At 45.9% G+C, this 12172-nt stretch overlaps 2 protein-coding genes across 2 annotated transcripts; both read left to right on the top strand.

Annotated features, from left to right (window-relative positions):
- The first annotated feature begins 469 nt into the window (after positions 1–469).
- LOC4332627 (GDSL esterase/lipase At4g16230) lies at positions 470–2796 on the top strand. Its single transcript, XM_015776835.3, has 5 exons — positions 470–902; positions 1172–1299; positions 1622–1867; positions 2032–2287; positions 2395–2796. Exons 1-5 carry the CDS (start codon positions 653–655, stop codon positions 2616–2618), a joined length of 1104 nt encoding a protein of 367 aa, XP_015632321.1. The 5' UTR covers positions 470–652; the 3' UTR covers positions 2619–2796.
- A 6819-nt stretch (positions 2797–9615) lies between these two features.
- Positions 9616–11665, top strand: LOC4332628 (probable enoyl-CoA hydratase 1, peroxisomal). Its single transcript, XM_015776836.3, has 3 exons — positions 9616–10122; positions 10801–11083; positions 11427–11665. The coding sequence occupies exons 1-3, from the start codon at positions 9701–9703 to the stop codon at positions 11526–11528; spliced, it is 807 nt and encodes a 268-aa protein (XP_015632322.2). The 5' UTR covers positions 9616–9700; the 3' UTR covers positions 11529–11665.
- The last annotated feature ends 507 nt before the right edge of the window (positions 11666–12172 follow it).

The raw sequence follows: 12172 nt of genomic DNA on the forward strand, positions 1-12172 counted from the left end.
AACAGGGCAATTGGTGGCACGGAGATCCGTCTCTTCCTAAACGTGAAATTCTGTCCCCTTTCCAGTGACTCAAGTTCACGGGTAGTTGATGAAGGCTTGAAGAATGAGTAACCCATTCAATGCCAAATGCAAAAGTGTGTAATGTGACCAATAGGTTCATGTAAGAACAATGCCGATCTGAGTTTTTATATATATCGCCAACGACCTTCACAGCTCACACGATCTTTTCTCCATCGTTATTCTTGCTTCTTGGCTGCTTTATTTGCACTTGCATCGCTTCTTCTTTTTTAGTAACTCAGAGCTTCAGACTTCATCCGTGTGATTCACTGAACCAATCAGCCTCCTTTGTTTTTGTCCATTCCATGCATTTAATTTCCCCCACAATAATCTCATCTAACATTTCCTTGTGCCCTCTTAAATTCTGTTTTCCCATGCTATAAATAAGTAGGCAGACTTTCTACCACTCTCCACCAGTACCACCACTAAAAATTAAAGTGAGCTAAGCCAACACTTTGGCGGCAGAAACTTGCAGCTAAGCATTGTCCCTCCTCATCTGCAAAGGCAGAGGAGATACATTCTCTCGTCCTCTTTCGCTTGATATCAAGTTATCAACAGTGCTCTCCTATCCGTGAGCCGTGCACAACTGCACACGATGGTGTTGATTCGTCTTACTATGCTGATCTTTATCGCCATCCTCCTTGCCGGCCGCACATGCGTACTTGTTGTTGCCGGCGGTGGAATGCCGGCAACCTTCGTGTTCGGTGACTCGCTCGTCGACGCCGGCAACAACAACTATCTCGTCTCCCTGTCCAAGGCAAACTACCCACCAAACGGCATCGACTTCGACGGACACCAGCCCACCGGCCGGTACACCAACGGCCGCACCATCGTGGATATACTAGGTGAGCACATTAACTTGGTTTCTTACCTGAACTGCACTATTCCATTGCCTTTTTTTTGGAAAATACGGGGGGAAAACACTTATGCATCGTTATGTTAGGATTAGGTGGAGATTTCTCAGATGATACAACGATCTGACCTGCACGGACGCATTAGATCACCTAGGAACAGGAGATATAGGCAAAAGCTAATTCTCACAGCAATGTTTACGATCTTCATTGCCGGAACATGCATGGCTAATTGGGCTCATAAACTTTGGTTTAATTTTCAGGGCAGGAAATGTCGGGAGGATTTGTGCCGCCCTACCTGGCGCCGGAGACCGCCGGCGACGTCCTGCTTAAGGGCGTCAACTACGCGTCCGGCGGCGGAGGCATTCTGAACCAAACCGGGAGCATCTTCGTCAGTTCACTAAACTAGTCATTTTTTCGTGTGAAATCCTACTCTGCTTTTCGTTTTTTTTTAAAAAAAAATGCACTTGTTCCCGCGTAAGTTGAGAAGAGAGATGATCATTGCTTCTCCGTGATGCGCTTCTTCCGTAGCCTCTCTCTTGCGTGAGTGCGGCAACTAACAGTAACAGATCAGATCGGAATGCTGCCAGTTGACCGTTTTTCTTTTTTGGCCTAGTTCATCCTTCCATGATCTTTTGCAGCTGGTAACGTTTTTAATCGACCTGCCGACCGGTAACATAGCGTATTTATACGTGTGGATCTTGTTTTTGTAGGGTGGGCGCATCAATCTGGACGCCCAGATCGACAACTACGCCAACAACCGGCACGAGCTGATCAAGCGGCACGGGGAGTTGGAGGCGGTGACCCTGCTCCGTGGCGCGCTCTTCTCGGTCACGATGGGATCCAACGATTTCATCAACAACTACCTCACCCCAATCTTCGGCGTGCCGGAGCGCGCCGTGACGCCACCGGAGGTCTTCGTCGACGCCCTCATATCCAAATACCGGGAGCAGCTCATAGTAAGTGCCATTGCCGGTTTGCCACAGATCACACAAGCTGTGTGTGTTGGGCTCGAGGCTGCACCCGTGCACCGTACCTTTTTTCTCTGCAAGTAGCAGTAATTCGAGAGGGGTAATTACTTGTACTTAACCGTGGGGCGCGCGTGCGATTCAATGTGTGGCAGAGGCTGTACCTGCTGGACGCCCGTAAGATCGTGGTGGCGAACGTTGGGCCGATCGGGTGCATCCCGTACCTGAGGGACACGACGCCGACGGTCGGAACGGCGTGCGCCGAGTTCCCTAACCAGCTTGCCCGCAACTTCAACCGCAAGCTGCGCGGCCTGGTGGACGAGCTGAGCGCCAACCTCACCGGCTCCCGCTTCCTCTACGCCGACGTCTACCGCGTCTTCTCCGACATCATCGCCAACTACAAGTCGCACGGTAACATCCTTCTCCGTGGATTTTTACCATCGAGAAAACGTTCCCTCGTTTTGTGCGTGCCACGTTCTAATGATTTTTTTTATCACGTCGTCGTGTTGTTGTGGCAGGGTTCGAGGTGGCGGACTCGGCGTGCTGCTACGTGAGCGGGAGGTTCGGCGGGTTGCTGCCGTGCGGGCCGACGTCGCAGTACTGCGCGGACAGGTCCAAGTACGTGTTCTGGGACCCGTACCACCCAAGCGACGCCGCGAACGCGCTCATCGCCCGCCGGATCATCGACGGCGAGCCGGCGGACATCTTCCCGATCAACGTGCGCCAGCTGATCACGAGCTGATACCGATAATTCGGTTGTAGTACTAGCCTTCACGGGCTAGGAGTAGTAGAAGGAACTTGCAGGATAGCTATTGATTTCTGTCCGTTTGGACGCATATTTTGGGGAGACGCACTGATGGATATGTGCATGTGATGCCATTGATGGACTGTTCGATCTACACTAGTAAGTCATTTGATTTGGACTTGAGCGTCACACGCTCTGTTAGGGCAGTAGCAATACGTAGTCCCGGTCTTACCACGGAGCCCAACCTTCACGTATGAACAAGTAAATGAGGCTTCTATCTTCACAGTGCGCGTAGCTCTAGATGGGACTCACCACCAATTTTTTCACGCTGGCCCCACCACGAAAATCGTTGCACCTTGGGAGAAAAATCTGCTGCACCTCCCCAACTTTTGCCACTGCTTCGTGCTTCCCCAAATCTCTCTTATCCTCACTCCACGGCGGCGACCCCCGCTCCCTCCTCCTCTTCCTCTCCCACAACGGCGCATGGCAGCGACTCCCCCGCCCACTCCTCTCCTCCCACTGGCGGTGCACAGCAGCGACTCCTCCGCTGCCTCCTCTTCTACCGGTGAGACAAATCTAGCGCCCCCTCCCCCCCCCCCCCCCACACCGTTGGCGTCGCTTGGGAGAAGACGCGGTGGCGGTGGCCGCGGGAACCTCTCCCCTCGCTCTCCCACCTCCTAACTCGGTTACCCCGAGCCCTCGCAGTGGCGACGACCTCCCTGAGCGCCCCTACCCTCCTCGGCGAGCTTCTCCGAGACAAATAAAGTTTTTCTCTTCACTCCAATGCCGTTCTTCCCTCCGCCCCCCTCTCTCTCTCCACGCGCGGATGAGCACCTCTTTCTGACCAAACTATTGCAAGGTTCTCGTGACCAACTTTGGTCACGCAAAACCGATGAAGGAACGGTCCCCACTCCCCTCTCTCCTCCACGCAAGTGATTTGTCTACGTGGACCAACATTGCCACACACGCCATGTGTGTACACTGTGAATGCCTTTATGGTGTGAAGGGGTCGACAATCGGAACGAATTTTATCGACGATTTTGAAGTCCTCTCTCCATCCCAAAGATCCAAATTAGTTGTCTCTCTAACATTCAAATTTCGTCCTATAATATTCGTTACTCCAAAATATTTAGTTACCCTCATCAATCATACAAAATTCTTTTTTTTTCTATTCTACCCTAAACCAACCTTGTGTTCCTAACTATGTATCATTTGATAAGGGTATTATAGTCATTCTAAACCTTAGTGTATACTCTCTTCGTCCTAAAATAGATGTCATTTTAGGATTTAAAAATTCTCCAAAACCCTTATCATTTTGGAGTACATTTTATCACATCAATCACCTCCAATTCAAAAATTTCTCCACTCTACACCGAACCACCAACCATACATCATTTGGTAGAGGTTATTATAGTCATTTTCCCTAAACCTTAATATTTACCAAATAACTTAGAACATCAACTATATTGTAATGGAGGTAGTACCAAACAACCTAGAAAGACAGGTAATTTGACATGGAGGAAATATTATATTATTTTTTAAATAAACATAGTACAAATGCATATGCTTATAACGTGCACAAACTCATCCTTATGAACACACACATACGCTCTATCTATATGAGCATCTCCGAAAAACTGAACCGGTATATCTTGATGTGGAGGTTCTGCCAAGGGATCTAACTAGTTGGGTTACGTTCACTTTGTATCGACGTTTGATGTCGCGATTCCGGTATTTACATAGTATGGGGATCGTTGGTACTAGGATATATGCGAGTTTGAGGTAAAAGAGTTGGAGACAGGTATTTTTATACAGGTTCGGGCCCCTGAATTGTCAGGTAATAACCCTACTCCTGTTGGCCGAAGCCGATCGTTGCTCTTATTCATCATAATCACATCAGTACAATATTTAGGGTAGCCTATATATCTGTTGTCGACTTGGCGACCATAAAACCATCCTGTAGTCGACAACAGAGTAGTCTTTCTCCTCGAATCCGTGTTCGGCGTGATCAGAGACAGCACTAGATCCCTACTGACGGTAGTCGTAGGAACCGTATGGGGACTAACTAGGCTTATCTCCGATGTCGATATCTGGCGGCTTGTCTTGACGTATGTTGGCTTGTATGTTGATCTTGTGTCTTGATCTATTGCTCCATCTCCCCTCTCCTTCTAGGAGGCCTTGTATTTATACTCATAGGTGTCCCCTTGTCCAAGTAGAAATAGGGAAACCAATATGATACAATTCGAGTAGTCCTTGTCGTTTCCATGTAGAACTTGTCTTTCCTTATCCGGAACTTCTCCTATATCCGAAGGTTGTTTCCGTATAAGACATGGTATGTGGTGGGTCCTGCCGAGATTTAGTCAACTACTATTAGGTATGTGGTATCCATAACCCTGACAGTTTGCTTAGAGTATTATATTCCAATTATCTTTATCTATGGTTGATAAGCTAGGAAAAATAAACTATTATGCAATAAAAAATACACTAGGGCAAAATTATTATATTTGTATTTTAGCGATTTAAAAGTTAATGCTAGAATATAATCTACTATGAAAAACCTTAAAAATAACTCTATAAGATTGAAATTTGAGGTGTGACCGATGAAAAAAACCTTCACATGACGAGAAGCTTAAATTTAGAATGATAGTGTTAAACCAAAGTAATAAATTGTGAATAAGGGGCTGATAGCAGATTAATGGTTGGTACTACCTCCGTCCTAAAATAAGTTTAGCCGTGGATATTCGTGCCCAACGTTTGACTGTCCGTCTTATTTGAAAAATTTAAAAATATTTAGTCTCACACATAAAGTATTATTCATGTTTTATCATCTAATAGCAATAAAAATACTAATCATAACAAAATTTCAAATAAGACGAACGGTCAAACATTGAACGTGAATAGTGCAAAACTGCACTTATTTTGGGACGGAGGGTGTAGCAGATATCGGGTGCTATTTCCAACGAAAAGTTTCAATAGCAAATTATTAAGGAAAAAGTACAAATTACACCCCCCCGAACTATCGCGGTCGTCCGAATTACCCCCCTGAACCACAAAACCGGACATTCTTCACCCCCAACTATGCAAACCGGACGAATTACCCCCCCTTGACCCAATCAGTGGTGGTTTTGGTCTACGTGGCGTACGCGTGGCAGTCCAGTCAGCAATTTATTTAGGGCCCCTTTGAATCGTAGGGTAAAAAAACGGAGGAATAGGAAAAACACAGGATTCTGACAGGAATTGAGGTGTAAAACAGAGAATTGCAAAACACAGGAATAGTCGTTTGATTGGAGCACAGGAATCGGATGAGAGACATAGACTCAAAGGAAATTTTTCAAGAGGTTGGAGCTCTTGCTAAATTTTCTCCAAAATCCATATGCAATGTGTCATTCCATAGGAATTTTATAGGATTTGGAAAGCTTCAATCCTTTGAATCAAAGGGCCACATAGGAAAATTTCATATAGGATTTGAATCCTATGATATTCCTACATAAATCCTTTGATTCAAAGGGGCTCTATCAAAAAATAGGTGCGCCCCACCTGTCATACTCCTATTGCACTTTTCCTCTCTCCCTTCTCTCTCTCTCACTCTTCCTCTCTCTCTCTTCTCTCACTCTCTGTCTCACGCGCACAGCGGCAGGCGGGGGGCGGCGAGCGGCGGCGGCGAGGTGAGGCGGCGGCGGCGGCGGCGGCGGAGGAGGCCAGTGGCGGGGGATGAGGCGGCGAGCGGCGGCGGGGTGCGGCGGAGGAGGCGAGGCGACGTGGTGGCGACGACGGAGGAGGCGAGCGGCGGCGGGGTGCGGCGGAGCTCGCGTTGCTCGAGCAAGGGCGGCGGCGGGCGTCCTCCAGCGCGCGCTCCGCCGCCGCGGCCTCCTCGCGCGCCCGCTCCCGCGCCGCGCCTGCTACGGCCTTCTCCTCCAGCGCGCGCCTCACCTCTTTCCGCTGCTCCTCCTCCTCCCCTCCTACCGCCGCGGCCGCGGCGCCGCTGTCGGACGCCGCGACGATGATGGACGCCGGGAAGAGCTGCAGCTTAGGCAGCAGCGGCGGCGGCAGATGATGATGATGATGCCGCAGCGCCGCGGGACGGATGACTAGCAGCGTCGTCACCACGGGCACGACCTCGCTGCGCACCCGTCCAGAGTTACACGCATCCTGGTGCTCTATGAAGCTCTCCACCCTGCAACCACACGCACACAACCACCCCCTAAACCAAACCACCGCCATTAGCGCACACTAACCATACCACTTAACCACCATCTCATCACCAAACACAACAAAAACACGGCGATCGATTCGAAGATTGATCGATCATCTGTACATGTAGATGTAGATCGATCGAACACGACACACACTGACCAATCGTGAGAGCATGAGACAACCAGAAGAAACCAATGGGACAACCTCGTCTCGTCTCCTCTCCGCCGCCTCGCCTCCTCCGCCACCGCCTCGCCACGCCGCCGCCGCCTCGCCTCGCTCGAGCAGCGCGAGCTCCCACCGCCGCCGCTCGCCGCACCCCGCCTGCCGTTGTGCGCGTGCGCGTGAGACAGAGTGAGAGAAGAGAGAGAGAGGAAGAGTGAGAGAGAGAAGAGAGGAAAAGTGCAATATGAGTATGACAGGTGGGTCCCAGTATTTTTTAATAAATAAATTATTGACTGGACTGCCACGCGTACGCCACGTAGACCAAAACCATCGCGGATTAGGTCGAGGGGGTAATTCATCCGGATTGCATAGTTAGGGGTGAAGAATGTCCGGTTTTATGGTTCAGGGGGTAATTCGGACTGCCGCGATAGTTGGGGGGGTAATTCGTACTTTTTCTAATTATTAAAGAGTAAATTGAGTTTCAGCTATTATTTTACCAAAGTTTTATTTTGGACACCATTTAGTCTATCCTTTCACTGTGGACAAAGTTGTTTTGCCTTTGTTTCATTTTATACCACCTTAAAATATTTCTGGAGTGCATCAATAACCTCAACCACATCCGCACCTATATATCGATAATCTTTCCAACTTGCAAGTTGGCTATTTTTCGCCGGACGAGTGGATAAATGCAGACGAGACTTAGGCTGAGTTTGTTGTTTGGTGTTGGAAACTCAATCCTCTTGCGTATAAAACGGAGTGACTCATTAGCGTCATTAGCGTGTATAGTAATTAAGTAGTATTAGCTTTTAAAAAAATAGATTAATGTGTTTTTTAAAGTAACTTTCATATATTTTTTTCTCCTTTTTTTTTGAAAAAAAACACACTGTTCAGTGGTTTGATGCATGTAGAAAAATGATGGAGTTGAGTTGTGAACTTTAACAAAAAGAACTCATCCTTAGAGCAAGTATAATACTCCCTCCATTCTAAATTGATCTACATATAATTTTTTTAAGGTTATTCCTAAATGATCTATATATTTGTGTTCATTTATTAAGTCTATTCGTTATTTGTGCATTGGAGTAAATGAACATTGATACATGCATCCATGCACACAAGTATTTATAATCCAGATGCAATATCTTGATTTACTATTGGCTAGGAAATAGTGGGGATGGTGCATGTATTGAGTTTGTTGCTAGAGTAAATATAGTATGAGAGAGTTATTAGCTTTTCTTGGTCTTGGTGTACCTATGAAATATGTAGATCAATTTAGAATGGAGGGAGTAGTAGGCTATAAGCCGGCTAAATGCTAAGGTGGAGGAGAGAAGAGAGGAGAGAGGAGAAGCGAACTGTAAACTTATCTTCGACACAAGAACCAAGAAACTCAATGAGAAAAACAGGTGCGCCATGTATTAATTGTAAAGAGCTAACTATTATATAGGTAGGCTGAGAGAAAGCTACAAAGAACCTTATAGCCAACAGGTCGGCTGTATTATTAGCCTTGCTCCGAGGATGCGTTCGTTACCTCCCGTTCCCAACTTCCCTCCCTCGTATTTCGCGCGCACGCTTTTCAAACTGCTAAACGGTGCGTTTTTTTTGCAAAAAAATTCTATAAGAGCAAGTTTAATAGTATAGCCCACTATTAACTCCAAATCATCTATAGCCAATGTAATAGCCAATTCATACAATAGTTACTTACTATACTATTAATATCTGGTCCCACCTGTCATACACACATTACGTCTTGGAGTCCATGCTGCAGCTGGCTACAGATCTGTAGCCCACTGCTCTTCTCTCTCTTCCTTTATCTCTTTAAAATATGTTTATAGCTAGCTTATAGCCTGCTATTGTACCCGTTCTAAGAAAAATGCTTAAAAAATCATATTAATCATTTTTGAAAAAATAGCAAATACTTAATTATTCACCCGCTAATCGCTGCTCTGTTTTCCGTGCTAGGGAGTGACGGTTCCTAACCCTTACTCCCGAACACAACCTTAGAGTGGTTCAGAGTGCAACAAAAGTAAAAGTAATATTTTGTAGTACAAAGTGAAAAGATTATCTAAAGAGTAGTTTAAAGTGAAGCTTCGTAATAAAAGATGAATCAAAGTGCAATTATGTCTAAATTAAAAAAAAATCAACGATAAATTTAGATTATTTATCAATGCTATTCACTTAAAGTTTAGAAGTTTAGACTACATACCTAATTACTCATACATTTTATATAATAAAGTTTACAAAACAACATATATGAATAAAAAAACATAAATGTTAATCTCTCCTATCCATCCATTCATTAAGAACATCTTTTAAACACAATAACTACCCAATATACTTCCCCGCAAAAAAAAAAACTACCCAATATACGTTCCATAAATCCATCTAAGTTTTTTTTCCCTTTTTGGCACAGGAGTAGCAATCCCGTTCGTCACGGGCTCACGGCACAGCGTTGATGAGTCGCACAATATGCTGAATTGCTGATATGCTTTATTTTCTTACTCCTAAAACAAATGACACGTCACGCGTCACCAGCCTTATCAACATCAACCGCTATTTGCCTATTTGCCCCCCCCCCCCCCCAAAGTGGGGTCCACATGCAGTATTGCAGTGTCAAAAGGTCTCTTCCAAAAAAAAGAGACACGAGCACACGCTACTCCCATCCCCACTCTCGTCGCTCGTCGGTATACCAAACCGAAAAGCTAGTCAATCCGACCCCACCCGATCCGATGGCCGCCACATCGCCGGACTCCGGCGACCTCATCCTGGTCGAGCCGGCCAAGCCGGGGTCCCGGGTCGCCGTCGTCACCATCAACCGGCCCAAAGCGCTGAACGCGCTGACGCGGCCCATGATGGTCTCACTGGCCGCGGCGTTCCGGCGGCTGGACGCCGACGACGGGGTGGCGGCGGTGGTGCTCGCGGGGCGCGGCCGCGCGTTCTGCTCCGGCGTGGACCTGACCGCTGCGGAGGAGGTGTTCAAGGGCGACGTGAAGGATCCCGCCGCCGACCCCGTCGTCCAGATGGAGCGCTGTCGCAAGCCCATCGTCGGCGCCATCGCCGGATTCGCCGTCACCGCCGGATTTGAGATCGCCCTCGCCTGCGACATCCTAGTGGCCGGCCGCTCCGCTAAGTTCATCGACACCCACGCCAAGTGAGTTCGCCCCCCTCCACCTCTTGAGTCAACAACTTATTCTTGCAAAAAGGATCACAAGTTGTAAATACTGCTCTTGATTTTCTCAATTAGAGTATCTTAGTTCCTCTATTTTGGCAATTTGAGCTCGATACCTTGGTCACCAAATAGTACAAAATATGATGACAAGTAATCCAGTGCGATGTACTAGAAAGTCTCTTTTTTATATGAAATCTACTAGAAAAGCCCTAGCTCTTTTGCCTTTTGGATATTATCCTCTACGCTCGAGTAGTGTGAGCATGGGCAGAACACGGTGAAATTTGAATGTTTAATTACAGTTGTTTTCCTTTGGTAATTGATTTTGGACCATAAGATTGTCTTGAATAGTTCCATGGAAGAGATCCTATCTTATCCTGCAGTTTCAGAAGGGGGAACTCGATATTGGAATTGGAATTTCTACTTTTATTAGGCAGAGTTACACACTGAAGTCCTGCTAAATGCATATACTTGTTCTATCTTCAGACAATGCATATAAATCATGTAGGGATTGATGCCCTTGCCACACCCTTGGGCGCTGTTTTTTGATCAGCTTTTGTTCAATATATATCTTTAAATAGTATGTAATCATGTTTGTATCAATGCCATTGCCACAACATTGTGCCCTATTTTTCTGATCTGCTTTTGTTCAATGTGATGTAGGTTTGGGATATTCCCTTCTTGGGGTCTTTCACAGAAGCTTTCTCGTGTCATTGGACCAAATAGAGCACGGGAAGTGTCGTTAACTTGCATGCCTATCACAGCTGAAATGGCGGAGAAGTGGGGTCTTGTTAACCACATTGTGGATGATACCCAGGTGCTGAGTAAGGCAATAGAGGTCTGTGAGGCCATTGCAAGGAACAATCGCAACTTGGTTGTGTTGTATAAATCTGTTATAAATGACGGGCTCCAGCTGGACTTGGAACATGCTCGAGCTCTTGAAAAGGTTTGTACCTACACAATGTGGTGCTTAAACTATTTAACTTCTAGTAGAGCTTGGCAGAATTTAACAACAAATTAACAAGTGAAACTAGGCAGAGTTATGGTGATTTCCTCCATTAGAAATATAACATCTGATAAATCCTTTTTGGTGAACAAACTTTGTAAAAAGAAAGTCTTTTTTGGGCGAGGTAGCAAGCTTTTTAGATTGACACTGTGTTTACCGATTGAAGATGGATATTGTCTATGGGATTATATTGGGTCTGAACAGAAAGAAACAGGAAATATCTTCTATCGTTGTTAATATGCTCCAGAAATGCATCCTCATGTTAGCATTGTTATGATTTCAGGAAAGAGCTCATGACTATTACAATGGTATGACAAAAGAGCAATTCGCAAGTATGCAGAAATTTATACAGGGCCGGAGTTCGAAGCCACCATCAAAGCTGTGATGATATATGTTCTGTACCACTGTATGTACCGAAATATCAATGTACTGTATACATCCACTGAAGTGTTCAATGACCTGAAAGAAAAATAAACACTGCCAATGTTGCATACAAAGAAAGTACCATCTTCACATGTGTTATTGGAAGAGTATCGCAGCCTATGCTGCTGTTTTCTGTTCTTTGCCTGTATGTTCCTGTTCGCCCTTTTTCTTTACGCCTGCAATTTTGTTGGTAAAATGGCGTTCCGAGCTGGACGATCACTTCCTAAACTTTCGAAGGTGAAGTGCGAGTGCCTTCTTTGATGCGTGGGTGAAGTTTCTGAGTAAGCGATCAATGTTGCTGGTGAAAATCTGAGGCCGCTGCTCTTTTTATCATGCTGGTGCTGGTGTTTTTATTCCATGGAGCCACCAGAACCAAGCATCCGTGTCTAGTTCAATTGTTTAGTTTTGACTTTTGAGACATCACCTTTGATCGAAATGAATTAAGGTTTGTAATGTTTTTATGGTTCAAATACTTAAATTTGTGTCTGCGCTTTGAATTTTTTTTGGGTTATTTGGGTCTCTGGTTATATACTAGACTACCCTCTTTGGCACAACTTCAAATTCAATATTTCTTCTTAAATATGTGTATTTCTAACTTCACAAATT

Source organism: Oryza sativa, chromosome 3 (assembly GCF_034140825.1).
Source record: "Oryza sativa Japonica Group chromosome 3, ASM3414082v1".
Taxonomy (NCBI): domain Eukaryota; kingdom Viridiplantae; phylum Streptophyta; class Magnoliopsida; order Poales; family Poaceae; genus Oryza; species Oryza sativa.

Excerpts from the sequence above, each read along its gene's own strand:
- LOC4332627 (XM_015776835.3), top strand. The coding sequence starts at position 653 with ATGGTGTTGATTCGTCTTACTATGCTGATCTTTATCGCCATCCTCCTT. Across the intron at positions 903-1,171 it reads CACCATCGTGGATATACTAG|GGCAGGAAATGTCGGGAGGA; the intron begins GTGAGCACATTA and ends TTTAATTTTCAG. Across the intron at positions 1,868-2,031 it reads AATACCGGGAGCAGCTCATA|AGGCTGTACCTGCTGGACGC; the intron begins GTAAGTGCCATT and ends AATGTGTGGCAG.
- LOC4332628 (XM_015776836.3), top strand. The coding sequence starts at position 9,701 with ATGGCCGCCACATCGCCGGACTCCGGCGACCTCATCCTGGTCGAGCCG. Across the intron at positions 10,123-10,800 it reads TTCATCGACACCCACGCCAA|GTTTGGGATATTCCCTTCTT; the intron begins GTGAGTTCGCCC and ends AATGTGATGTAG. Across the intron at positions 11,084-11,426 it reads ATGCTCGAGCTCTTGAAAAG|GAAAGAGCTCATGACTATTA; the intron begins GTTTGTACCTAC and ends TTATGATTTCAG.